The 25,008-nt window shown below is 58.7% G+C and overlaps 9 protein-coding genes across 9 annotated transcripts; 6 read left to right on the forward strand and 3 right to left on the reverse strand.

Moving 5' to 3' along the window:
- The first annotated feature begins 264 nt into the window (after nucleotides 1–264).
- B0H64DRAFT_363970 (uncharacterized protein) lies at nucleotides 265–4,406 on the forward strand. Its single transcript, XM_062801820.1, has 6 exons — nucleotides 265–902; nucleotides 1,142–1,348; nucleotides 1,451–1,463; nucleotides 1,654–1,774; nucleotides 1,830–3,746; nucleotides 3,813–4,406. The coding sequence occupies exons 1-6, from the start codon at nucleotides 720–722 to the stop codon at nucleotides 4,144–4,146; spliced, it is 2,775 nt and encodes a 924-aa protein (XP_062656914.1). The 5' UTR covers nucleotides 265–719; the 3' UTR covers nucleotides 4,147–4,406.
- Nucleotides 4,407–4,862: 456 nt separating this feature from the next.
- B0H64DRAFT_419152 (uncharacterized protein) lies at nucleotides 4,863–6,915 on the forward strand (the record flags this gene model as incomplete). Its single annotated transcript, XM_062805360.1, has 4 exons — nucleotides 4,863–4,893; nucleotides 5,031–5,520; nucleotides 5,601–5,821; nucleotides 5,894–6,915. The coding sequence occupies 4 exons, from the start codon at nucleotides 4,863–4,865 to the stop codon at nucleotides 6,913–6,915; spliced, it is 1,764 nt and encodes a 587-aa protein (XP_062656915.1).
- A 515-nt stretch (nucleotides 6,916–7,430) lies between these two features.
- Nucleotides 7,431–8,815, reverse strand: B0H64DRAFT_327048 (uncharacterized protein; the record flags this gene model as incomplete). The annotated part of the gene is made up of 2 exons (XM_062800764.1): nucleotides 7,431–8,629; nucleotides 8,683–8,815. Coding segments are annotated over 2 exons (1,332 nt in total), but the record flags the coding sequence as incomplete, so codon positions are not given.
- A 1,670-nt stretch (nucleotides 8,816–10,485) lies between these two features.
- On the reverse strand, nucleotides 10,486–16,546 carry B0H64DRAFT_326649 (Nup93/Nic96-domain-containing protein; the record flags this gene model as incomplete). Its single annotated transcript, XM_062800750.1, has 5 exons — nucleotides 10,486–10,806; nucleotides 10,894–14,008; nucleotides 14,595–15,637; nucleotides 15,711–16,283; nucleotides 16,397–16,546. The coding sequence occupies 5 exons, from the start codon at nucleotides 16,544–16,546 to the stop codon at nucleotides 10,486–10,488; spliced, it is 5,202 nt and encodes a 1,733-aa protein (XP_062656917.1).
- A 113-nt stretch (nucleotides 16,547–16,659) lies between these two features.
- B0H64DRAFT_212106 (uncharacterized protein) lies at nucleotides 16,660–18,125 on the forward strand. The gene has a single exon (XM_062799449.1). It carries the CDS (start codon nucleotides 16,989–16,991, stop codon nucleotides 17,787–17,789), a length of 801 nt encoding a protein of 266 aa, XP_062656918.1. The 5' UTR covers nucleotides 16,660–16,988; the 3' UTR covers nucleotides 17,790–18,125.
- Nucleotides 18,126–18,399: 274 nt separating this feature from the next.
- Nucleotides 18,400–19,368, forward strand: B0H64DRAFT_404366 (uncharacterized protein). Its single transcript, XM_062804383.1, has 5 exons — nucleotides 18,400–18,567; nucleotides 18,657–18,822; nucleotides 18,951–19,011; nucleotides 19,069–19,116; nucleotides 19,164–19,368. Coding segments are annotated over exons 1-5 (354 nt in total). The 5' UTR covers nucleotides 18,400–18,565; the 3' UTR covers nucleotides 19,241–19,368.
- Nucleotides 19,369–21,018: 1,650 nt separating this feature from the next.
- On the forward strand, nucleotides 21,019–22,627 carry B0H64DRAFT_212169 (uncharacterized protein). Its single transcript, XM_062799450.1, has 3 exons — nucleotides 21,019–21,956; nucleotides 22,021–22,404; nucleotides 22,469–22,627. The coding sequence occupies exons 1-3, from the start codon at nucleotides 21,314–21,316 to the stop codon at nucleotides 22,513–22,515; spliced, it is 1,074 nt and encodes a 357-aa protein (XP_062656920.1). The 5' UTR covers nucleotides 21,019–21,313; the 3' UTR covers nucleotides 22,516–22,627.
- Nucleotides 22,628–23,276: 649 nt separating this feature from the next.
- On the forward strand, nucleotides 23,277–23,929 carry B0H64DRAFT_212219 (uncharacterized protein). Its single transcript, XM_062799452.1, has one exon. The coding sequence runs from the start codon at nucleotides 23,321–23,323 to the stop codon at nucleotides 23,711–23,713; it is 393 nt and encodes a 130-aa protein (XP_062656921.1). The 5' UTR covers nucleotides 23,277–23,320; the 3' UTR covers nucleotides 23,714–23,929.
- On the reverse strand, nucleotides 23,881–24,486 carry B0H64DRAFT_212200 (4F5 domain protein). Its single transcript, XM_062799451.1, has 2 exons — nucleotides 24,261–24,486; nucleotides 23,881–24,173 (listed from the first exon to the last, which is right to left on the reverse strand). The coding sequence occupies exons 1-2, from the start codon at nucleotides 24,321–24,323 to the stop codon at nucleotides 24,027–24,029; spliced, it is 210 nt and encodes a 69-aa protein (XP_062656922.1). The 5' UTR covers nucleotides 24,324–24,486; the 3' UTR covers nucleotides 23,881–24,026.
- Between the last annotated feature and the right edge of the window lie 522 nt (nucleotides 24,487–25,008).

Genomic DNA, 25,008 nt, shown 5'->3' on the forward strand with positions numbered 1-25,008 from the left:
GCGTCGCATACGGTAGGGGCTGGAGATACCCGACTCGCATCAACGCCGCCAGTGGCCGGGTGCCCAGGTGCCATTCTTCGGCAAGACGGGGGATCCACCGCTCTCCAGTGGCCAACCTGGGAGCGTGAGGAAGGTTCGCTTGGGGGGCATGGCGTAACAATCCCGCGCCGTGGGCGTTGGAGCGAGCGGAGCGAGAAGGTAGCGTTTTATCGATACAGGGACAAGGTGCGTTGATTACGGAAGTTAGAGCTTTCGGGCGTGGGCCGAACAACGAGCGTTCTTTCCCATGGTGAGCGAGCAAACGTTGAAATACGCCGGTCACCCACCCGCTCCCCCCCAAAGCTCTCTTTCCTTTCCTTTTCTCCTTTACGCACGGAGGTCCTTCTAAAACTCCCTTCGACGTGAGGTCTCGCTTCTCCCCTCGAGTCCGCCCTCTCCGCTCTCAATTCACGCCGTCCGGTCTTGGTCTACTTGGGCGATTGCACCTGACCGCGACCCTAATCAAGAAGGTCATCGTCTGAAAAATTCCTCGCGCTTATCACCGACCACCGCCCACATAAATACTTCTGTAATTCGCGCGTGGACGCGAGCTCCCTCATACAACCACCCCGATTGACCATCGCCCTTTAATTCTTCACGCGCCCAATTCTGAGCGCCCAACCCACGTCGACAACCCGTGAGCCCCGCGCAGAGCTTTATCTGCCGCAACAACCGCGCCAATGGCCGAACACTCGACCACCGGCGCTCCCGCGCTGTCGACCGACATTGAGAGCGGAAAGTTTGACGAGAAGGCCGCCCACCACAGCGTGCCGGCAGCCAAGCCGCCTCTCGAGGAGGAAGAGGAGGACGAGGACATTGATGCTCTCATTGATGACCTCGAGAGCCACGATGGTCACGACCAGGTAAGCCAAGCCAAGCCAAGCCAATCCACTCACGCGCAATCGGGCCCCTCCCCGAGATTTGTACCACCCAATCACGAGCTTCAATTGGGTAGCGTGTGCCATCGGCGGTTTTCGCCCAGTGCATTGCTGGCGCGTCGCCGCCAATTCGGCCGCGTTGCCCGATGGATCCGCGAGCGGGCGGAATCACATCAAATTTCATCACCTCGATTGGCATCTAATACTAACAATTGGTTTTGCAGTTCGAGGAGGAGGAAGATGTCACCCCCGGTGGCGGCCGTGTTGTCCCCGAGGACATGCTCCAGACCGACACTCGCGTCGGTCTCACATCCGAGGAGGTCACCCAGCGCCGCCGCAAATATGGTCTCAACCAGATGAAGGAGGAGAAGGAGAACCTTATTCTCAAGTTCCTCGGCTTCTTCGTGGGCCCTATCCAGTTCGTCATGGAGGTACGTCGAAATCCACAAGCTGCTGTGCTCTGGCGCAGCAGCCTTGAAACGAAACATTTTCCCCACTCACCGTCTTGGACTTTATGCTAACCCATCAACCAGGCTGCTGCTGTCTGTATGTATCCGTCCAACTCGTCGTCCCATGTTTTCCCCACCCAATGCCGTGAGGCTGCGTTGCGGGGAGCCAAACGGCTTTCTTGCATGCGGCTGAGGGGCACCCCCCTGGTGCCAGGCCGCCAAGCTCACCAGAGCGCCAACCAATTGGTTATGGAGTGAACACTTTTGCTGACCGCTTGGACCTATAGTGGCTGCTGGTCTCGAGGACTGGGTCGATTTCGGTGTTATCTGCGGTCTGTTGCTTCTCAACGCCGCCGTCGGTTTTATCCAGGAATACCAGGCCGGTTCCATCGTTGACGAACTCAAGAAGTAAGGCGACTTGCCCGTTCAACTTGACGAAGGACCCATCATTAACCCGCTGCAGGACCCTTGCTCTCAAGGCTGTCGTTCTCCGTGACGGTACTCTGAAGGAGGTTGAGGCCCCCGAGGTCGTCCCCGGCGATATTCTCCAGGTTGAGGAGGGTACCATCATCCCCGCCGATGGCCGCATCGTCACCGACGATGCCTTCGTCCAGGTTGATCAGTCTGCCATCACCGGCGAGTCGCTCGCTGTCGACAAGCACAAGGGCGACCAGTGCTACGCTTCCTCTGGTGTCAAGCGTGGTGAGACCTTCCTGGTCGTCACCGCCACTGGTGACAACACCTTCGTCGGTCGCGCCGCTGCCCTCGTCAACGCGGCCAGCGCCGGCTCCGGTCACTTCACTGAGGTGCTCAACGGCATTGGTACCATTCTGCTTGTTCTCGTCATTCTCACCAACTTGATCGTCTGGGTTGCCAGCTTCTACCGCTCCAACGGCATTGTCCATATCCTTGAGTTCACCCTGGCCATCACCATCGTCGGTGTGCCCGTCGGTCTTCCCGCTGTCGTCACCACTACCATGGCTGTCGGTGCCGCCTACCTCGCCAAGAAGAAGGCCATCGTCCAGAAGCTCTCCGCCATTGAGTCTCTGGCTGGTGTCGAGATTCTCTGCTCCGACAAGACCGGTACCTTGACCAAGAACAAGCTTTCCCTCGCCGAACCCTACACTGTTGCCGGTGTCGACCCCGAGGACCTCATGCTCACTGCCTGCCTGGCTGCCTCGCGCAAGAAGAAGGGTATGGATGCCATCGACAAGGCTTTCCTCAAGAGCTTGAAGTACTACCCCCGTGCCAAGGGCGTCCTTTCCAAGTACAAGGTCCTTGACTTCCACCCCTTCGACCCCGTCTCCAAGAAGGTCACCGCCGTTGTCGAGTCTCCCCAGGGCGAGCGCATCATCTGCGTCAAGGGTGCCCCTCTGTTCGTTCTCAAGACCGTCGAGGAGGACCACCCCATCCCTGAGGAGGTCGACCAGGCCTACAAGAACAAGGTTGCTGAGTTCGCCACCCGTGGTTTCCGTTCGCTCGGTGTCGCCCGCAAGCGCGGTGAGGGCTCCTGGGAGATTCTCGGCATCATGCCCTGCTCCGACCCTCCCCGTCACGACACTGCCCGCACCATCAACGAGGCCAAGTCTCTCGGTCTGTCCATCAAGATGCTTACTGGTGATGCCGTCGGTATCGCTAGGGAGACCTCGCGCCAGCTCGGTCTCGGTACCAACGTCTACAACGCTGAGCGCCTTGGTCTCGGTGGCGGTGGTGACATGCCCGGCTCTGAGGTGTACGACTTCGTCGAGGCAGCCGACGGTTTCGCCGAGGTTTTCCCCCAGCACAAGTACAACGTCGTCGAGATCCTGCAGCAGCGTGGCTACCTCGTTGCCATGACTGGTGACGGTGTCAATGACGCCCCCTCGCTCAAGAAGGCCGACACCGGTATTGCCGTCGAGGGTGCCTCGGACGCTGCCCGCTCTGCCGCCGATATCGTCTTCCTTGCCCCCGGTCTCGGTGCCATTATTGATGCGCTCAAGACGTCTCGCCAGATTTTCCACCGCATGTACGCCTACGTCGTCTACCGTATCGCTCTGTCGATCCATCTCGAGATCTACCTGGGTCTCTGGATCGCCATCCTGAACCGCAGCCTGAACATCAACCTCGTCGTTTTCATCGCCATTTTCGCCGATGTTGCCACCCTCGCCATCGCCTACGACAACGCACCGTACAGCAAGACGCCCGTCAAGTGGAACCTGCCCAAGCTCTGGGGTATGTCGGTCCTGCTCGGCATTGTCCTCGCCATCGGCACCTGGATCACTGTCACGACCATGTACGTGCATGGCCCCGATGGCGGTATCGTCCAGAACTTCGGCAACATGGACGAGGTCGTGTTCCTCCAGATCTCCCTCACTGAGAACTGGCTCATCTTCATCACTCGGTATGTATTTGCATCTTGGTCCCTGACTGTTTTGTCGCAACGTTTGTAATGCTAATACTCGTTCAGTGCCAACGGTCCCTTCTGGTCCTCGCTTCCCTCGTGGCAGCTGGCCGGTGCCGTCCTGATTGTCGACATCATTGCCACCCTGTTCACCATCTTCGGTTGGTTTGAGGAGGGCCCTGGCAGGGACACCTCGATCGTCGCCGTTGTCCGTGTGTGGATCTTCTCGTTCGGCGTCTTCTGCGTCATGGGCGGTCTCTACTACATGCTCCAGGACAGCGTCGGCTTCGACAACCTCATGCACGGCAAGTCGCCCAAGGGCAACCAGAAGCAGCGCTCTCTGGAGGACTTTGTCGTGTCCCTCCAGCGCGTCTCGACCCAGCACGAGAAGTCGCAGTAAGCGACGCGTGGGCGAGCGGTGCCTCGTGCCGTGCCTCCAAATTACCCCGGCGGCGTGAGCGATGCCATGGCGTGGGGCGTATACTCACTCCCTACCTGCCTGCCCTAGATGGCAGCAAATAGAAATCCTCGGTCGCGGGTGATAGTTAGGAATGGACGGCCGGGGATATATTTTTTCATTTTCTGAACAAGTTCTGTATGGACTTTGGTATTAGGGGCTAGAATTACCCCGATTTCCTTAGACAATCTAATATAAAGAGTAAAAAATATGGTATCTTTTCCATGTGACTAAGTGAGCTTGTGATGTGGTGGCGATACGAACGCGGCGAAGGTTTGGCGTTTTGCCTACCTGCAGACTCGCTGTGTTTTCCCCTGACATCACTGCTTGGGGTGGGTGGTGCATGCAACCTTGAGTGGACAACCATTTTGAATATGCCAAGCATTCCATCGAACACGGCACTGTCTCCCATCTGAATTTACTGCCAACTGCTGTTTTATACTACGGTTCATCTCTCATTGACTGCCCTTGACCGCAGTGCGAGTGTTGCTATTGTGGTTTTTGTTTCTACCGTTCCCTCCACCCTCCTCCCAATTTTTCTTTCCTTTTTTTTCAAGCATCAATCGGTCACCCACCTGCGTATGCATTTATGCAGTGAGCCGAATCCAGACCGACCGACTCGTTCCTCACCCCCAAGTCCTAACCGTCACCTCTTGAAAATGAATCGAGAAATACCCGGCTTCTACTATGGTCAGCCCCATCCTCCCAATCCTCCCAATCACATCACCCATCCTCATGTCCACCCACCCTAGCCTAGCACCCCCCCCACTCCTCACCCACCCACCACCCACCCATCACTCACTCAACCCCCCTCCCCCCCCTCATAGATACCGTCAAACGCAAGTATTTCCGCATCGAAGACGCCCGCACCGCCCCCCGCGCCGCCGCCTGGTCGGCCCCCAACGTCAAGCGCCGCGCCCAAGAGCGCCGGGACGAGAGCCAGCGCCGCGAGAAGCGCCGCCGCGAGGCTGGCCGGGTGAGGAGGGCGGGCGCGCTCCTGCCCCGTGAGGCGCCGCTTATGGGGGGACTGTTAGCGAGGGAGGTTGGGGCTTTTGGTTTTGGGGGGCGGTTGGGGGGTGGTGGCACTGGAGGGGGTGGTGGTGGTGATGGTGGTGGTGAGGAGGGGGGGGAGGTGATTGCCAGGGCGTGGGCCGGGGGGTTGAGGGGGAAGGGGGTGTTGGAGAGGTTGCAGTGGCGGGGGTCGGTTATCAAGGATATGTGGATTGGGGGGGATGTGAGGAGTGGGTTGGGGCTGGCGTATGTGGTCGGTGGCTCGAGTCCGGCGGCGTCGTATATTCCGCGGGATGCGGAGGATTGGTGAGTTGTGCTACTCTGAGAACGAAAGGGGGGGGGGGTTGGTTTTGGTGGTGGGTTGAACGAATGCTGATGGGGAACAGTATCAACTTCCAGGACGCTGCTCAACGGTATCCCCGGGTTGATTTCCAGCCCAGGTATTTCGGGCAGAGTAACCAGCAGTGCATAACGGCCATCAAGTTCCACGAGCCGTCCTCCAGGATGCTCATGGCTTGGGAAGGCATCACGGCGATTGGCATCAAACACTTTACACCGCGGTCCCGGGATCCGAGTGAACCGGGTCCAGGATGGGTGATAGGCGCCGGTATGTTTCATGATTCCGCCTTACGCTGCGTATCTCTCGACCTTGCAGCACTACTAACCAGCTAGCGGGAAGACGGGGATGGCCTACAAACCCACAACTCGCTCCTCAGCGACGGTTCCGCCAGCGCCATCAACGCGCTGCAGACAGCCCCGCCGGGCTCGCGGATGACCTGCATCGCCGGCACCAACGCCGGCATCGTGCAAATGCGAGACGACAAGCTCACCTGGCTCACACCACCGCCACCACCCCGCCAGCGCAACCGCAGAGGCACCGCGGGCGCAAGCACCACACCACCCTGGCAAGGGGACGTGCTGTCTGTGGACTTCCTGCAACACAACCCAACCGAGGTGGTCCTCGCGGGCACACGGTCCGGACACGTCTGCGTACTCGACCTGCGCGTCCCGGCACGCGAGTGGTCCGTCCAGAGCAACACCTTCCGGCACGTCAGCAGCGCAGCCCACGTGCGGTCCGTCGGCGACTACGGCGTGCTCGCCGCCGGACCCTACAGCGCCATGGCGCTCTACGACGTCCGCTACCTACGCCGGCGACAACAAGACCAACACCAACACCAACACCAACACCAACACCAACACCAACAACCCCACCCACAGGGCCGCAACCACCACAACCCCCCCAACGCAGCCAACGCCGCCCGCCCCATCGTAACCTTCCCGCACTACCGCAACGACGACAACATCCACGCCGGGCTCGACGTGCTGCCCGCAGCAGCGGGGTACGGGTGCGGGATCGTCGCGACGGCACACACCAACGACATCGCCACCACATCACAAGCCGCGGCCGCAGCGACGCCGACACTGATGTGGCAGCAACTACAAGGACAACAACAACAACAGAGTGGAAGGACCACCAACAACCAAAGGATGAACAAAAGAGAAGAGGACTGCGGGCCGCGGTACGGGGTGGCGCTGCACTCGCTGCGGGACGGATCGCGGATGGACGGGGGCGCGGTCGACGGCATCCGGGCGCCGGCGGTGGTCAAGAGTCTGGTGTGGCAGACGCTGCCGGGGGATCGGCACCCGAGTTTGTTCGTCGGGGAGGGGGCGCATGTCGGCAAGTATTCGTTTTGGGCGTGACGGGACGGGACGGGACGGGGTTTGTTTTGTTTACTTGGCGTTGCTGGGGGGTTTGGGGATGGATATACTCGCGTGTGGTGGGTTAGATAAAAAATATGGGAAGAAGGTTGGGAATGGGAGTTGGTGGTGGTAGTGGTTTTTGATGATTAGATTTGTGTGATGCCAGTCGGCCGTTGAAGGTCCTGGCTGGGCATCGGTGTGTGTTGCCACATCGAGTCTCTAGTCTCCACGGAGACTGATGATGCTATAAGTGAATATTACAAGAGAATATATGACCCCCCCCCCCCCCCACAATGTAGAGCCATGTGTACCAAACGGCCGCCTCCTTCTCTTCCATGAACGCCCGGTATTTTTACTAGACTAGTCCGCCCTCCCTCCAAACGAAGTATATCTGCGAAAGTTGAACAGCGTACCGCTTTTTGTTTCCATGTTCCAGACCCGCCCTAGGAAATGTAAGAAAATCATTGCTTGTTTCATGTCAGGATATATACCATCCCCCATTATCCCCCTTAAATTCAAACCTTCAAATTGAAGGACCCCACTAAGGCCGGAAAAGCCCTCTCAAAAGCCGGACCGAGCGTCCAATTCTCCAGCATGCAAATATGCTGCTCAAACACCGGGTTGATCATCAGCTCCTCGCTGGTGGGGCTGGCCAGCAGCACGAGGGTGTCCTCATACGGCCAGTTCAGGCTCAGGGTCGAGGTGAAGGGGATGAAGAAGTGGTCAAACGGGAACGGGCCGTCCTGGTAGATGCACACCAAACGCTCCCGCATTTCCGGGAAGGGGAGGTGGTCATACCAGGCCGGGTGGTCCTTGGCGGTCTGCCCGGGCCCGGGGCGGAACCAGGGGGGCAGCCGGAGATAGTTTTCCTCGGTCGGCGAGACCTGCCAACGCATGAGGAGGAACATGACGTACAGCACAGCGACGCGCTCGGGGAGGGTGGCCAGGTCGGGAAAGCGCGCCAGGATGTCGGTGAAGACTTTGGAGAGCGGGTGCGAGTAGGCCGAGACGGCGGGGTTGAGCAGGGACGAGACCGAGGGGTAACGAGGGCCGAGAATTTCGGACTGCGAGAGGCCTTCGGCGGCGCGCTGGCGGCGCTCCGAGAGGAAGTCTAGGAGAAGGGCGTCGAGGGGGCAGGTCGGCGCACAATTGCGTGGGACGATGTTGTACCTGGGGGGTGATCCCGTTGCGGATGGTCCCGAGGTGGGGGCTGGGGAGAAAGGGGCGCTCGTGGGTTGAAGTCCGCTGCTGGTGGCGGGAGATTGGGTGTAGATGGGGGATTGGGATTGTGTATGGGTTGGCGGTTGTCCCTGCATACCCGGTATCATGGAAATGGTGCCGTTCCAGTCGTGCTTCATGGGTATGTGGCGGTAGTGTGGTGAGTCCTGGGCTCCGTCGGGGCCCTCCTTGATCCTGGCGACCTTGAAATTGGGGTCGACTAAGAAGTCGAGGCCCAGCCGGTCCGAGCCTAGATCTAGGCCGTGAACTAGACGGTGGCGCTGTTGATCAAACGGTCCCATTTCCGCAGGATGCTGCTGCCCGTCGATGCTCACTGTGGGCGCGACGGGGGATAGACTGTTCTGCCATCGGCCGTGTGTCCCCACAGACGTCGGGGAGGTGGTACTTGCCGAGGTCGTCTCGGGGTTATGGCCCGACGGTGCTGTATATGGTTTTGTAGGTCCGTAGCTCTGGCCATGAGGCCGGCAGGCTGGTGCTGGTGACGTGTGTCAGCGTGAACTGGCCGTAGTAGCGGGGAGTAAAACATACGAGCGCCCTCGGGAGCACCCAGAATGGGCTGGATCATGCCCACAATTGCGGCCATACGCCTCTTCACATCGGCAAGCTCGGCCTCAACGGCTTCCTTTTGTCGAACGACGCTCTGCAGCTCCCGATAGGGCTGAGTAGCCTTGAGTTCGGCGATCTCCCGTTCATACTGCTCCGTCTTAAGGCGCTGGCGTTCCCGGATGGCACGTTGTGCTTCGCGGTCTGCATGGCGTTAGGGCCGGGTTCGGTTCGACGGGGAAATTACCCGAGACCAGTTGGGTCCGGGGCCCGGGTCCGGCTCGGCCCCCCACTTACCGTTGGCTCGTTTCCGCTCGAGTTGTTCTGGGGTCAGATGGGCCACGCCGCGAGACCCCCGGCCGGTCTTGCGCCTTTTGGATGCAGCGGCACCCCCATCTGTACTACCTGGGGTATCGGCATCTTGCAGATCAGGGCTATCGGCGCCATCCGCCGACTGTTGTTGGTGTTGGTGTGCCAGTGGCAGCTCGTACCCGTATCCCGTCCTACTCGACTCGGTGTGCTGCTGCTGCTGTCGTGCATCTCGGTCCGTAACAATGTCGACGCCACCGTGTCCGGGACTGGTTGGGGTCCCGCCGTAGCTACGCTTCCGCTCGGGGCCAAGCGGGTGCGGCAGGGGCGGCGGGTGATGGGCGTGGTAACTGTGATGGGTGGATCTCGGGCGGTCAGGGTATGGTTGTGGTGGTTGTGGTTGTGGTACATCATCGATGTTTGCACTTGAATTCGTACTCTCGGCTATGTTGACCGAACCGGACGGAGACGCCATGGATTGGGATGGGGTCCCCAGGTCAAATCAGATAGCAGAAATCAGAAACCGGAAACCGGAAACCGGAAACCAGCGAACAAAAACAATGAAACAAAGATACGACGAAATACACAACGTGACAAGACAACCACGCCGGAAAGGGGAGGGACGAATGAAATCGAACAATTCAATGCAGAGCACAGCCAACCGGGAACTTCGCTGGGCCGCTGTTGTGCTGACCCCCTCCGCCCCTGCCTCAGATCTGTGAGTTGGTACAGATCAAGGTTGCTCTTGCTGTGGGTTGACAGGCTGTTGGTTGTGGCAGCGGTCAAGGGAAGGCGGAGTCCGGGAGGATTGCTGCCAAAAACGAGGGGAAGCGACTCAAGCATTTGAGCTTGGAAGGAAGGGCCCGAGTCAGTGCACGACAGGGGCTTGGATTGTTTTTGGCGGGCAGCTGCAATCTGTTCCAGGCCCACTTGGAGCCTCGTCTTGTTCACGAAACGATCCGACCGCCGCACCGCACGGATCATCCATCATCTCACTTGGGGGCGTGGCGCCCTATCATTGCGCCGACATCTAAGACACTCTAACCATGTACGTGATCCGGTGGCCCGAGGAGGCGGTTATTGGGTGAGCCGAACGATTTGAAAGGGAGTTGAGATGGCATAAACAAGGACATACCATGTTTGGGATACGAAGATAGCTTCAGCTTGTGGGTGAGGTGTGGCACACTAGCTATGAGTTACGGGTATGTCGGCAGTGGTACCCAGGCCCGGACAATGACGCTGCCGGTGCAACACAACAGGAACGGGGTGACGGGCGAGCTGCAAGCAAACCTGCAAACCCCAAAGGTGCATACGATAACTGGTGTGTAGACGACGTTAAAGCTCTAATATCAACAACAACAGCTACCTTCATACATCACTCCTCTCTTTCCTCCCCCCCAATGCTGGCTTGTCCTCAACACATTCATTACCCAACCCCCAACCTCAACTTCAACCCCATCCACAGCAACACCCACACCCTCAATCCGCCGACGCCCTCGCCAGCGCCTCGTGCAGGTGCGGCGGCAGGCGGTAGCGCAGCTGGCTGGTGTACGAGGTGAGGTCGACGCTCATCTGCTTGAGCTCGTCGACCATCTGGCGGGCCGTCGACTGGTTGCCGCTGAACTGGCCCGTCGCGAGGCGCTCGCGCTGCTTGGTGCAGCAGACGACCGTCCACATGAGCAGGTTGGGCACGTTGATGGCCACGGGCTGCGACAGCGACGAGAACCGCGCCGCATACGCCCGGATCACGCTCGGGTCGCCGCGCGCCGTGAGCGGGAGGATGTCGAGGGACCGGATTTTCTAGGGTAGTTGTTATTAGTATTTATTGGTGGAAATGGGGGGGGGGGGGGTTGAAAATGGGCGTCGGGAAAGGGAGGGGAAACTCACATCCAAGCACTGCGGCCACTTGCCCTGCTCGACCATGTTCTTGATGTCGCTCATCTGCAGTAGCACCGAGCATGCCGTCCGGTTCGGGTCGCGGATCTTCTGCCAGAACATGTGGTCCCGCTCGTACATGCTCATCATCGTCTTGGCCAGCTCCACCGGGTCGTCGATGGCCGCCAGGCTCAGACTGCTGCCCCGCTGAGCAGCATCCGGCTCCGCGCCGCCCTCGACGCGGGGCTTCACCGGCACCAGCCGCATGGACTCCTCGCCAATTTCGAGCGAAACCGCCTCGCTCAGCGCCCTGCTGACAATCGACACGACCGTGTCGTAGTCCTCCGCCAGGTGGTACAGCAGGACCGCGTCGGTCGTGCGCCCGTTGTCGTCGGCGAAGCTGGCCGCCTGCAGCGTGATGGCGCGGATGAAGTCGTCCTCCTGGCCGAGCGCAATCAGCGGCCCACGGTCCTCGACCACGCCCCTGATGCGCTGTCCATCCGGCTTGATGTCGCCGATCAGCCGGCTGAACTCGCGCGACTCGAGCACCAGCTCGCGCAGGGCCTCGTGACAGAGCGCCGCCTGCTGCTGGCCGCCGGCGTCGTCCGCATTCAGGCATATGAGCACGAGATAGTCGACCGCCGCGGCGGCGTTAGCAGCGCGGAAGTCGCGGGTGTAGTAGCCGAGCATGCGCCCAAAGTTGATCTGCGGCTGGCTCCGTGTGTTGTGAGACAGCAGCTCGTTGGCCGCCGACTGTGCGTCCGCCGGGCGCAGGAGACCGTAGTAGGTAAGCGCAATGGCGAAGTGGACCGCGTCGACGTAGGAGAAGGGGTAGAGGTAGGCGATCGCCTGTTCGAACATGCCCGACAGCACCTGCAGGTAAAAGAACATGCCGAAGCTACCGTTAGTATCTTCGGCCGGTGTCTTGGGGAAGTGCTTCAAGCCGATCTCGCGAATGCTGATCTGGAGCTCGGTGAGGCCGTACGACTCGCCTGCGAGCTCCAAGGACCGGTCCGTCTCCCGGGCCAGGTTGAACTGCAGCCAGATCCAGTCGTTGACATCCGTTTGCAATCCATCCAGGCTCCGGTTGGTGAGATCACAGCGGCCGATGATCTTGTAGCAAGCCATGCGGAAGGGGTCAATCGAGCCCTCGGGCGCATTGCGGATTCGTTGGTTGTACTCGCTCATGCACCGGTCCTGCATCTGCCGCTTCAGCCGGCGCTCTTCGCTAGAGGCGTAGCTGTTGATGTAGCCCGAAAAGGTCCGGTCGATGCTGCGGAAGTGGTTCTGGTTCTCGTTGACGTACTGCGCGGCTTCATGAACAAAACCCGCCCGCAATAGGTAGAAGACGATGGCCCAAATGTACTCGTTGTTCGCCTGCTGGAGGTCGACATTGTCCGGGACGAGCGTTTTCCGGGCGAGGCGGAGCCGGATGTAGGCCTTGATCTTGCTGACCACGTCTGGCAGGCCGCCCAGGTTGGCGTCCTGCGGGTACTTGGCGATCAGCGAGTTCACCTCGTTCCAGAACTGCTTTTCCAAAAAGGCGTTGGCTCCGTTCAGAATCTGCTTCCGCATCGCCACGGCGTTGGCAGAGTGATGGTTGGGGTCCAGGTACAGCTTGGCGTATTGCCGCTCCTTGGGCGTCTCCTCTGCTTCGGGAAATTCCCCAACAATTTCCATCATCGCCCGATACGCCTCGACGAGGTGCGGCCCGTGAGGATCTCCAGACTTGGACTCCAACTCAGCCAAGTCGCGGCAAATGTAGATGGGCAGCGACTGCTGGCGGGCATTGTTGAACTCGTGGATCTTCTCGGCCAGCTTGCTCTGCTTCTCGCGCAAGAACCGATCATCCATCGACCCAACGCCGCCGGACCCAACCACGTTCTTGCGGGCTTCTACATCCGTGAACTCGCTGGCGTGAGATCCAATCCGGCTAGGGGCCCCAATAACAGAGCGCTGCATAGCCGATCTACCCAACACGCTCGCCCGCGAGGTGGCCCGCTCGCCACCAGCAGCCTGGCTAGCCTTGCGCCTAGATCGTCCAAACGTGCCCTGTCCATCTTTTTGTGGTGTCGACGCGCGCGCTGCGGCCTGCGCAGAATCCGTGGCCTCCTCCCGCGGCTTGATTCCAAAATGCTGATAAATCCGCTTCCGCTGTGCCTCCCACTCCATCGTCACGTTGTCCTCGAGGAACGTGTCGAAGTCCCGCACTGACCGATCCAGCCCGTCTGCGATCATGCTCAACGTCGTCTTGGTTTGCAGGTTCGAAAGGTACGCCTCGACGTCAAGTTCGCCAGCACCGCCGCCGAACCCGGACCCTGGGCCAGCAGCGCCCCGCTCCCGTGCCTGGAGCCCGAAGGCGCCCAGATCGCGCACGGCCGCGCCAGGGTCGACGCCCGAAGCGGCGAGGAAGTAGTGCGCCTTCCCATGCTCCAGAGGCTTGTCTTGCGAGGGGCCGAGCGACCTGAGACGCTGACGGAGATCGCCCAGTCCCAGCTGGAGCGAAGGCAGCTCCCCGAGCGCGGTTTCCCCCTCGGCTTGTTTCTTGTTCTTCGCTAGCAGGCTGTCGAATAGGGCGCCCGTCGGGAGGGCGGACGGCGGGCCTTGTTGCTGTTGCTGCTGGTTCGTTGACGCAGCCGGGTTTGTGTTGGTGGTGCTGCCAAAACCAAGGCCTCCTAGACGCAGACCCCCGCCCTGGGGAGCGGAGAGAAGGCTAGCTCCGGCTGGCTGCGTAGTGGTTGCGGTTGAGGCGCCCAGGCCCAAGGTGCTACCGAAGAGGCTGTTCCCTCCCGTGGTGGCGGGTTGGTTGGTCCCTGCTTGTTGCTGTTGCTGGTTGCCTCCGCCGAAGAGCGACCCTTGCGGGGTGGTCGTCGATGTGCCGAACAGCGAGGAACCGAGGTTGAGTCCCGCAGGTCGAGGCTGGGTGGGGGTCGTCGTCCCAGCTGCGGCACTGCTACCGAAAAGAGAATTCCCCGTGGTCGTCGCGCCAAAAATGCTGTTACCGGCGCCCGGGGTGGCGCCTTGGTTGGCTCCTGGAGTTGAAGCGCCCAACATTCCCGTCGATTGTGAATTCGCGGGTGTCCCCCTACCCATGAAAAGTGACATGGTAGCGTTGATAGCGCCAATTCTTTGCGAGCTGCTTGCGGCCGGAGAGGGGTGCCGCGCAATATGGCCCGTTTGTAGGAGGGAGGGTTTGCAGGCAAGAGCACTGCTTGGTTTCTCAGGTTTGGTTGTTTTCCGATTGTTGACCCTGCGTGCCTGCCCTGAACCTGAAAATGCTTTGGGACGCGCCTGCAGGGAATTGAGTGGGGCGGCCAGGAGGGTATCCATCCACTCAGTGGGCTGGTGGGGAGCTTGGGCCACATGCAGCTCTCAGTTGACCCGCCAATGAACTTTCCATCTCCAATTTACAGAGGACCACGCACACAGCACACAGCAAGAGTCAACCCACTGTTCCAGTGCATTCAGGCCCAGTTTGTCGCTCGGGCACTAGCAAACGACTGTGTAGACATTTGCAGTCAAATCGTTACATTACCATGAGTATCTCTCTAACTAAGTCGTCTAGCTGAATCGAAATGAAGTGACCGAGCCACGCAAAGTCAGGCATCCACCGTCATCCACCTTTCCAGGTTGTCCGTCATCATCATCACCAGTTTTACCGAACCCCCAGGTCATCAATCAATTAATTGCCGGCCTCAGCATCCAGCGTGGACCCCTTGAGCGCCTCGTCAATCTTCTTCCGGTAATCCTGTTGGGTCTTGCACTGGTCCAAGAACACTTCGTACTTGGCATCCAGCAACTTCTTCTCGGCCGGGTCGTTCCGGCACCAGACCACCTTGCCCGGCTTGCTCATGCGGTCCATGATGTTCCACAGCGGCTCCGACTTGCCGTTCTTGCCTACGCTGGCCGCCTTAGCTCCCAGCATCGCGGCACCGTGCACGACGGCCGCGTTGACGTAGCGCGGGATCAGCACCGGCATGCCGCACGCCGTGGCGATCAGGTCCATGAGGATCTCGTTCTGGCACTGGCTGCCGGACATGAAGATACTCTTAATACTGTGTCCGGAGTTGTTCATGGCCTCGACGATCTGCCGGGTCTGTAGCGCGATGAACTCCATGGTCGAGTAGTACAGCAGCGCCATGCCGTCCTTGCTCTTGTCGCTGCTCATGCCGATGATGGCGCCGCGCATGTTAGGGTCGGCGACCGGCGACCGGTTGCCCCAGAGGTCGCCGTAGAAGAAGTAGTGCCGGACCAAGAACGAGATGGACGGCGCTTCGGTCTTCTCGGCGAGGTGCCGCAGGTGGTCGTTGAGGTAGTCGTAGATGCTCTTCCCCACCGCCTCGGCCTCTGCCAGCGTGTCGTAGTACGCAGCGTGGGTCTCGAGCATGTGCTTCATGAGCTCACCGGTGGCCGACTGCCCACCCTCAGCCATCCAGAAGTCGGGGATCAAGACGTCACGGTAAGGGCCCCAGACGCCCGGTACGAAGACGGGCTCCCTGGACATGGCCAAGTGGCAGGTCGACGTGCCCGCCACGGAAGCCAGCCGTGTGAAGGCCTGTGAGACATCGTTCGGTGCGACGGAATCGTCAAGGCAGTCCGGGTCCAGCTTGACCTTGGCGCCAACCGTGCCGATCCAGCCGGCGTAGGCGTCAATGACACCGCTCCCGATCGCAATGCCGGCCGGCAGACCAAATTCCTTGGCCGCCTTCTCGCACAGCCCACCAACCATCTCACCCGCGCTCAAGAACTCGCCGTTCTATCGTTTGTTAGTCGACCGTTCCGCTGTACCCCGGTCTGTGGGGAAGGAAAGAAGAAAAAGAGATACTCACAACTCCATTAACACCGCCCACCCGCTTGAACCCATCATCAGCCAGTTCCCCAAGGCCAATATCTCTATAGAAATCCTCCTGCCAGCCCTTGACGCTCCCGTCCACGCCGACAGGTACGTAGCCCTGCTTGCACACGGCGCTGCAGAAGCTGCGGGTCTCGCCGCCGGTGGCGAGATGGGTCAGCGCATCCGCAAGATCGTAGAACTTGCAGCGGTTGAACAGCTCGGCGGGCATGTGGTTCTTGAGCCAGAGGACCTTGGGCATCTCCATCTCGACGTTCATCTTGCCGCCGAGGTAGCGCAGCAGGTTGTGGCCCGTCTCGTTGATCAGCTCCGTCTCGGCCAGGGGCCGGTGGTCCAGCCACAGGATCACGTTGCGGTCCTCGCCGTTGGCGTTGGCGAAGTCCGGGCCCGTCACGGGCACCGGCTCGTCCGTGTCGTGCGTGAACACCGCCAGCGAGCACGTCGCGTCGAACCCGATGCCCTTGATCGTGGCCGGGTCCGTCTGCGAGTCGGCCATCGTCTTGCGCACGCAGTGCGCGATCGCCCGCCAGATGTCGGTTGTGGATTGTTCCTGGTGGAGGGAAAAAGCCGGTCTGTTAGTTTTGGGTCATTGTGGTTGTTGTGGCTGGCTGCCCCCCCACTTGGGCAAAGGGAGGGAATGGTGGGAGGAATTGGGCGACTTACATAGTGTGAGCCGGTGTAGCCGTGTGCGGGCTGCCAGAGCTTGATGTTCTCGCTGGCGAGCGCCTTGATCTCGCCAGTTGCGTCAATGATGCAGGCCCGCGCGGAGCCTGTCCCGACGTCTACGCCGATGTAGTGGTCCTGGGGTAGCATGGTGAGCAAATTGTTACTCGGGACCGATTTTCACTGTGTCGACCAACCGTGGAAGCCCTAGGTTGAGGTGAGGTCAGCGATGCTATAATGTTGGGCTCGTGGGTTGGCGGTGTCAACTTACATTTCTTCTGCTTTGTGTGGAATTGGATGGGGCGAGTTTCTTTAAGAAGCTCGGCTTTGGTGTGACGAGCACACTGCCTCGAAATTGGGCCTGGTTGCACGGTGGGAGGCGAGGCACGGAGGAAGGAAGTACAACTGAATCACTTGTGGCAGCGCTTGGTTGGGAAGAGAATGGGGATTATTCGAGTTCAATTTTCAGACGGACGAGGTCCCTTAAAGAAGGAACCGTCTTATGTTCGAGAGCTATGACAATGGCATCCAAGGATGGCATTGGACGATGGGAGAAAGGGAGGGGGGATGGGGGTGAGAAAGAAGAAATCCCATGGTCGGGATGGTTCCACCTGCCTCGTCATCCCCAAAATCCCAAAATCCCGTATCTTGTCGCCCCTTGGAAGCACACCATGGAGTCTCGGCACAGGGAAGAGCTGCGGGCGGTCGAGGGGCGGTCGAGGGGCGGTCGAGGGGCGGTATGCAGGGAAGAGGTCGAGGCCCATTGAGGTTCTTGGTTGCCAACCACGCTCCCACGCCAACTCAGCAACTCAGCAACTCTGCGACTCAACCCCCAGCTCAACCCAGCACTACCCACCCAGCTCAACCCACGCTCTCAACAAGTCAACCGGAAGCGTGGGATATCGTGTGTAAAAGTCTGGCCATCACGCGTCGTCAGAGCACCAGCAGGATCAGCAATGATCAACACGCTGTCGTGCACGCCTTATCTCTGAAGTCGGTAAGGGGGTTGCACCGACCAGAGCTTGACGAGCGGGTACACCGGGGGAGGTGCAGCGAAACTGCAACATTCTGCAGCTTTTGCGGGTCCGACATGGAAGCCCTCTTGCCTCGTGACATGCAAAGCTTTATTCGGGTCGGGGCTAGAACCAGTCGTGCCAGTGGCACAGCGTCTGGATCGCCGCCTCCCCCACTCCTACAGCATCTTGTTCCTTCCCCGGAGCTCTACCGAGCCCTCGACGCGAGCTGCGGGTGTGCGGCCACTGCGGGGCTGTTTTGTGGGCGAGAGCGGGCGGCCCGGCCTACCCGGAATCCGGACCCGGCAGGGCTGTCGCAGCGCCTCCGAGGAATTGGTACGCGTGGAACGCGAGGAACGCCCACCGCCGAGTTGAGGTAACGCCGATCGCGGACATTTTGCTTTGTTGTCCGCTGTTGTCCGTTGTTCGTTGTCCGTTGTCCGTCGTCCGTCTACCCGGAGTGTCTTTCGATCAACCTAAACGACAGCCCAGTGGGCAGTAAAGAGCGGGTGCGGGGTGGGGAACTGCTGTGTACCTGACCATTGGTGTTGAACTGTCTCCCCATCTCTCGGCTTGCGTTATGTGTTGTCTTTCTCGTTGTTATAGGTAGGTAGGTATTCTTAGTTGTTGTTTGCTGGGCAAAGTAAGTCGGTCGGATATTGATGCGGAATCAATCTGGCCTTGAGTAACATTTCGCTGATGGTTTAACGCTCGAGTTCGTAGTGTCGGCCCTGTTAACTCTACTTGAATTTTATGAGTAAAGAGCGAGAAATAAACAAAACTTGCACTGGTGGTGAAGTTGTGGGAGGTTTGGGTGGGAAAGTGTCGAGGCAGCAAGGTTGGGGTCAATTAAGGAAGCGTTTTCGAATGTGAACCGTAACTTCTGAAAACTTCCACTTTACAACGCCGAGGCCTCCATCAAAATGGACTCTGAAACGGCAGCAACGCACGAAGAAATCTGGGACGACTCGGCGCTCGTCGATTCTTGGAATCAGGCGTTGGAGGAGTACAAGGTCAGTGAGCGGCACGTTTCGAAACCGCGACAGCTGCACGTCACCTTCCAGGCTGGCCCGGCGCCCTGACACAATCGCAGAAATACCACAGCATCCATGCGAAAGGCGGCACGGTCGATGACATCCCAGACAGCACAGACGAAATGTAAGACCCCCGCCATCCCAAACACTCGGGCGACAGACCAAGAGAGGAGAGTCGGGTCATGATCCCCTTTCTGATGCCAGGGTACCTAGGACTGGGGCAAATGCCGATGCCAAGCCTGAAACGGGCGAGCTCAACGAACCTATCGCAGAGGGAGAGGTCGAGGGAGAGGGAGATGAGACGATGTCCATGGACGAGAGCGACGAAACATCGCACCCGGCAATCTCGGATGCTCAGGGCTCCGTGGAGGTGAAGAAGGTAGGGAGATCTGACCCCCCTTTCACCTGCAGAACGAGAATCGGAGAGATCGTCAAAGCTTGGCATCAAACAGTTCAAGATGTTGTTTCTCACCGACTAGCGGATGACTAACGGATATGCTCAAGCAGGCCGATGGGATGCTCGCCGGGGGTGCTCCTGCGTTAGGGCCAGAGGCGTTTCTTGGGGCTGGTGAGTTTTGGGTACTGAATCTCGAAACGGCTAACGAAGCTAATGGGTTGACGAAAGTCCAAGATGGGGAGCTAAAGAAGCTCTTGATGTCGTGGTATTACGCCGGCAAGTTTACTTTGGCCCGATCTCAGCCCTCCAACTAACTGTTACAGGTTACTACACGGGCCTCTACGAGGGCAAGCAACAAGGGAGCCAGCCGGCAAAAGGAGGAGGCTCGAAGGGCTCATGAGAGCGTTCCATCCGGGCGTTGTTGGGTGGTAATATGGTTCCCTCCCGATATGTTTATCGTACGAGAAACATCAGCCACTTCGGAGTGTCTCCTCAAGTGGAAATGATAACCTAATGTTCCGAAGCCGAGCCAAAGATCAAAATCCCCGAGAGAGCATGTGCGCAGGCGAAGATGCAGCGTGCCCCACAGTCAAAACGAAAGGCTGAAAAACTGGGGGTAACAGTATCTGGAAATGTAAAATCCAGGTCTTGGCACACAAATTGGGAAGCCCCGGTCTCCAGGCCCTGTCAACCCTGATCGCCACCGAAAACGGCCGACTGCGACGACTCGCGTTCCAGAACCCTGACTTTTCGCACGGCTTCACGAGTTCCACGTCTGAGCATCGCCAAGGCATGTATCAACTCCACAGCCTCTTGCGTGCCTTGCCTCGTTCTCCGGCGTGGCAGCTGGCAATGGGGGACGAACTTTCATCTCACGGAAAGCAAAATCCGGTATCCGTCCATTCCACTGCCCGTTCTCCGGATGAGCCCACCTGCGTTCGGCATTTCACGGGGACACGACGCATCTCCGTGCTCACTTCCTTCCACCTTGTCCTCCAAGCAGTGGCTTCGTTTCATGCACAGGCGCAACTTGATCTTCCTCACCCGGATCCGTTGGCTGCCTCCCGTTTACTCATCCAACTACCGTGGATGTACGGGAGTCTGGTTTTCCATGGGCCTTCTCGATGAAATCGGTGCCAAGGCCAGGTTCGGAGGTCCAGACCTGCGGAATCCCCGGGCGTTGCGCGAGGTGGGCCGCTCCATCACTCTAATTCGGGCCCGCAACCGAGAAGCCAACGTTTATCCTGACCTCGAATTGCCCAGGGCATCTTGAGGGGAATTCTCAATATGCCTCGACCCCAGAATCCTTAAAATGTGCTCTGCACGAGCAGTAAAATATCGTGGTTGTGACATCCTGTGTGGCGATACGACCTCTCAGATGGGATGGGATGTTGCTGGTTGTCGAGTCAAGCGAAACGCGCACACTCCGTACCAAGAAACATGGCAACGCCCCAAACAGGATAGTTAGCGGGCCGCCATCACTGGCCGTGATGGTTATTCAACATGCCGGGCGGTTGCCGTTTTCTCCGGCCTATGGCTGCCGTTGCTGAGACCCAGCGGTTCCTTAAGCGCGCCGGCTTGGTCCTCGGTGTCGGCCGCATGTTTCTGCAGCGCCCAGAGACAAGGTCTGACATGGCGATTGCGCCGAAGGCGAAGCACGCTCCCGTCTTCTGGGTGGCACGAATCGCTGCGCACAGTACTGTTCACAGTACCACAGTAATCCGTATGTCGGTAAGAAGACTTGGCACCTATTGAATAGGAAGAGCCTGATAAACTCTTTTTTTGCAAGGACTGACAGACTCGAGTTTCGCGAATGTCGCCTTCCGGGGCCAGGTCCGGGGTAAAGTGGTAGAGAAACCCCTGCTTCGGTTTCTTCGTCCCATCTGAATCGTCCGTGCACGTTAAGCTTGGCGAAATGCCAAACGCGATTCTGAGACGATTGTGTCACAGCCGACCTCCTGCTTTCCACCCCTAAGTCTGGGCCATCGTCGCCCTTTACTCGCAATCACGGCATCGCCTCACATTTGCAACCCGCTCTGGGCAGACGCCCCAGACATCAGATGGGGGTGACAGGGACGTGGCAGGGGAAATCGCTACCACGGTGATGCCTTCCCGAGTGTTTCGACTCTCTCAGGACTTTCCCCCCTTTGCACCCCTCGCTGGCCGGGATCTCCCTCGATTTCACAGCCTGGGACGCCGTGTTCGAAGATCATCATGCTGCGATATAAGCCGTGACGGGTCCCCTCAGATGGCCACACAAGAAGTCTTGTTTCTTCTCTTCACATCCCCCTCTTCCACCATTACCTTCTCTATGTGTTTTCGCTCATTTGGTTGATCCATTCTTTTCTTCACTTCTACACGAGCAGGGACTCGCTTTGGCATCCGGATTATACACCACTTATTTCCGTCATATATTTCCCCGGCAGACAAACGACATCTACGAAGTAGGACGAGAGAAGAACGAAGAAGCACAATGAAGTTCTCTACAGCAACAGCGATGGCATTGGGGATGGCCCCCCTGGCTTTGGGCAAGGCAATTCACAACGCCTATCCCGTCCGGCGAGATGGTCACCAGGTCGTTGAGCTACCAGGTGGCAAGAACAGCGTCCAGGCTTCCGACCAGCAACTTGCCGAGCTCGCCCGCCTGATCGGCCTCAACCGCGGCAGCGGCACCTCTATCAACTTCCTCTGGGTTAACATTGGTGGTGGCGCGGCAACCACGGTCGTTGGCGAGGCTCAGACCGTCACCGTCACCCAAACCGTCGGCGGAGAGGCCGGCGCTACGCCTCCGCCCGCCGTCGTGACGGACGAGGCTGGCTCGACTACGGTCGTTGCCCCTCCCACGGGCACCGTCGGCGCCGGCGGCGCCACCCACAGCGTCACGGTCGGCGGCCCCCAGGGTCTCTCCTTCAACCCCCAGCAAGTGAGCGCCGCGATTGGCGACACCGTCATCTTCAGTTTCCTCAGCCAGAACCACACCGCCACCCAGTCCGCTTTCGACACCCCCTGCGCTGCGCTCGACGGTGGCATGGACTCGGGTTACCAGGCCAACCCCAACAACACCGTCAACCCTCCCCCGCAAGTCGCGATGCAAGTCATGGTTGACACCCCGCTTTGTACGTTTCAATCCCACATCCCCGCTCTTCACAGCTTCCAAAACTAACCAACTCGTGTCTCCAGGGTTCTACTGCCGCCAGGGCAACCACTGCGGCAACGGCATGGTCTTCAGCATCAACCCGAGCGCCGAGAAGACGCACGCGCAGTTCCAGGCGCTGGCCATCCAGCAGAACGGCAACGGCGCCGGCGGCGCCATCACCGGCAACCCGCCCAACGCCGACCCCAACGCCGGCACCGGCGGCGCCGCCGACGGAGCCGCCACCTCCGCCCTCGTCACCCCGCCCGGCGCCACCCCGACCGATGCCGCCGGCGCCGTCAACACGGGCATCGCTACGGGCGTCGGCCAGGTCGGCGCCGACGGCTCCTGCGTCTGCGCCGTCCAGTGCAGCGTCGGCGGGTTCCCCAACCAGGCCGTCCAGGGCCGCGACAGCTTTGGCGGGTTTGGCGGTAAGTTATTATAATAACCCTGCGCTCGTTTTGGGGAGATCGTGTGGCTAATGACGACGAATAGGTGCCATCCCCATGGCCATGGTCGAGCCTCCTGCTCGCAAGGCATAAGCGGGTCTAAGCATCATCTTTTTCATGAAGCTATGACTTTGTTGTTGTCTGGTTGGTTGTGGCGGTTTATTTCCTGGGCGGGTGTTTTAAAGACGCTGTGGTGGTGATGGGAAGGCGGAAATACCATTATCTGTAGATTTTACTTGTTTTTTCTTGCTGTCGCTTTTTCTACTGTTTTTCTCTCCTGCTGGCCCAACCTGGGTGTTGTCGGCGCAGGGAGGTATATGACTGGCTCGTATTTTCTGGATGCACAAATCTTAATATATCACATTGAGGTGGAATCACGAGTTTTTGGCCGGTGTCTAGTGTATGAACTCGGTCAACACTGTACCCAATCGACCTGTACCCAGTCGACCTGTTCAGTGTGGGTATTCAGACTCTGTGACGCGCACAAGTTAGCCTGGGTTCTCGGGGCAGCTCTCTTACTCTCGCTGTGCCCGCTGGCGGTCTGTGCATGTGGTTGTTTCTGCCACTTATGTTCGTTTTTTCCTCGTGGAATGGAGGAGGCGCAGAGGGGAACTGGTGGTTACCTATCTATCTGATCTCGTGGATCATGCGAGACGAAGTATTTGGAGCGATGCTCGCAAAGCATATCATTAAGGCTGTTCATCAGTTAGCCTTGTATTCTTCAGCTGACCTCGTTGGACGAGTCCGAGATTGTAAACCGGGAGGTGAAAATGTCGTGATAACAATTGATTCTCTCACCTTCACCGGACTGTTCTGGCCTGTTCTTATGTGAGTGTGAGCTTCGTCCACATTCCGTCGTCCCAGCAATTAACTAAGAGCTGCTCGTTCAATCTCTGGCATGTCATTATTGCCAACCACAATGTGTATGTATTCTGGCATAGCTGCCCGCATATTTTATTTGATCTTGCTAGTTTTACTTCCGGGTTCCAATGTGTTGTCTGTTCATGGCATGACAGAGGCTCGAAATACAAAATGTGTGTCCCATAATAGTTATCGATTGGATAGCGGTATTTCCTGTTCCTGGTTCACTGACTCTCTCGTTTTCTCTGATGCTAGTAGCCACGCAGGAGAAGGGTTACAGCAATGCTTCACGGAGGTAGGACGAGATAAGAAATTGGAGGTCGTGCTAACCATGGCAATGCTTGTTCAGCGAGATAGGGATAGAGGGGCTACGATACGCAGCGGACGAGGAAGATGCAAGTTGTCCTACCCAAATCGCTGCGCCTACTGACACAAAGGGCTGGGGGGTTAATCAACCTGCCCACACAACACGCCTTCGTCTACGCCTAGGAGATAGTCGAGTGTGGTTGCGGCTGTGTTTGGTCCCTCGGCCCAACGATGATAAGGGTCATATAAATGTTCCTCCCCGTCTTGACGCCGGATCCAATCTCCCCTCCATACAGTTCACCTTGGGCAGGAAGAACGCGGTCGCTATGTGGAATGTGTAGGTAGTGAAGGATGTCGTTTCGGTCATTGATGGTGGCTCGTCATTCATTTCTTAGCAGTGGAGGTCTCGGCTTTCTTTGCATCGGCTAGAAACTGGGTCAGTATGGCCGGTCGGAGCGGCCGGGTGAGGTTCGCAATCGGGGTGACGGTCGGCGCGTACCGGCTGCCTGCTTCTCGCGCATCTTTTGCGCCGCAACCTCCTTCGCCTTGGCCAGCTCGCTACCGCTCATACCGTGAGATTTTTTCTGTAAACGAAATAGATATGTCAGAGACGGGCTTTTAGAGTGCTGAGGTGCCCGGCTCCCGGGCTACCGAGGCAAAGGAGGGCGTACCGAGGCGGCCAGCTTCTTTTGGTTGGCCTCGCGAGCCTTGTCGCGCTGGTTTCCGCGAGCCATTTTGACGATGAGGGCGGATTTGGGTTAGCGTTAGATGCGGTTCGATATGGAAACGAGAGCCGCGTTCGTGTTTCGACGCTGTGTGAGGTGTGTTGGGTGCTGAGGGTCAGTCAGTGAAAGGGGTTTTGCGGTCAGCATGTGGGAAATGGACAAGGCCGCCTGGGCGTCACTTGCCGTCAGTTGGCGTCGGACGAGGCTGTGCTGCCCCACTTAAATTGGAAGTCTTCTGCCCGGCTCCTCTGGGCGCTTCTTCTGGTGGGGCCTTTGAACATGCCAAGTGATTCAACACCTTCAATCTTCACCCAATCACCCCCTGCGTTCCTCTTGCTTAGACGCGCGCGGGATCCTGCTCTTCCGCGTTTGTGTCGGCGTCAAGTGTAACTTGGCCACTGTTACCCGCGGCAAGATGGGTCGACCTGAAAATAGGTTTGTTGTGTAGGAGGAACAACCTAGAAAGACATGGTACACAGGAACAGTACCGAGGCCTGCGGCTCATGACTTACACGGCAGGTGCGTTTCGTTGCTTTGAGGCTTGAGCACAATGAGAACAGCTGGTTCTAGGTGAGGCACCTGGGCAATGTACGGGAGACTGCCCTAGTAGGTACGTTGGAGGACAAGTTTACAACTTAGCAATGAAGTCACCAATACCTACTGATCGAGACACCTCTGAGTCAAAGGAAGAGGC

The sequence above is a fragment of the Chaetomium fimeti genome (genome assembly GCF_033439085.1).
Source record: "Chaetomium fimeti strain CBS 168.71 chromosome Unknown B0H64scaffold_6, whole genome shotgun sequence".
Lineage (NCBI taxonomy): Eukaryota > Fungi > Ascomycota > Sordariomycetes > Sordariales > Chaetomiaceae > Chaetomium > Chaetomium fimeti.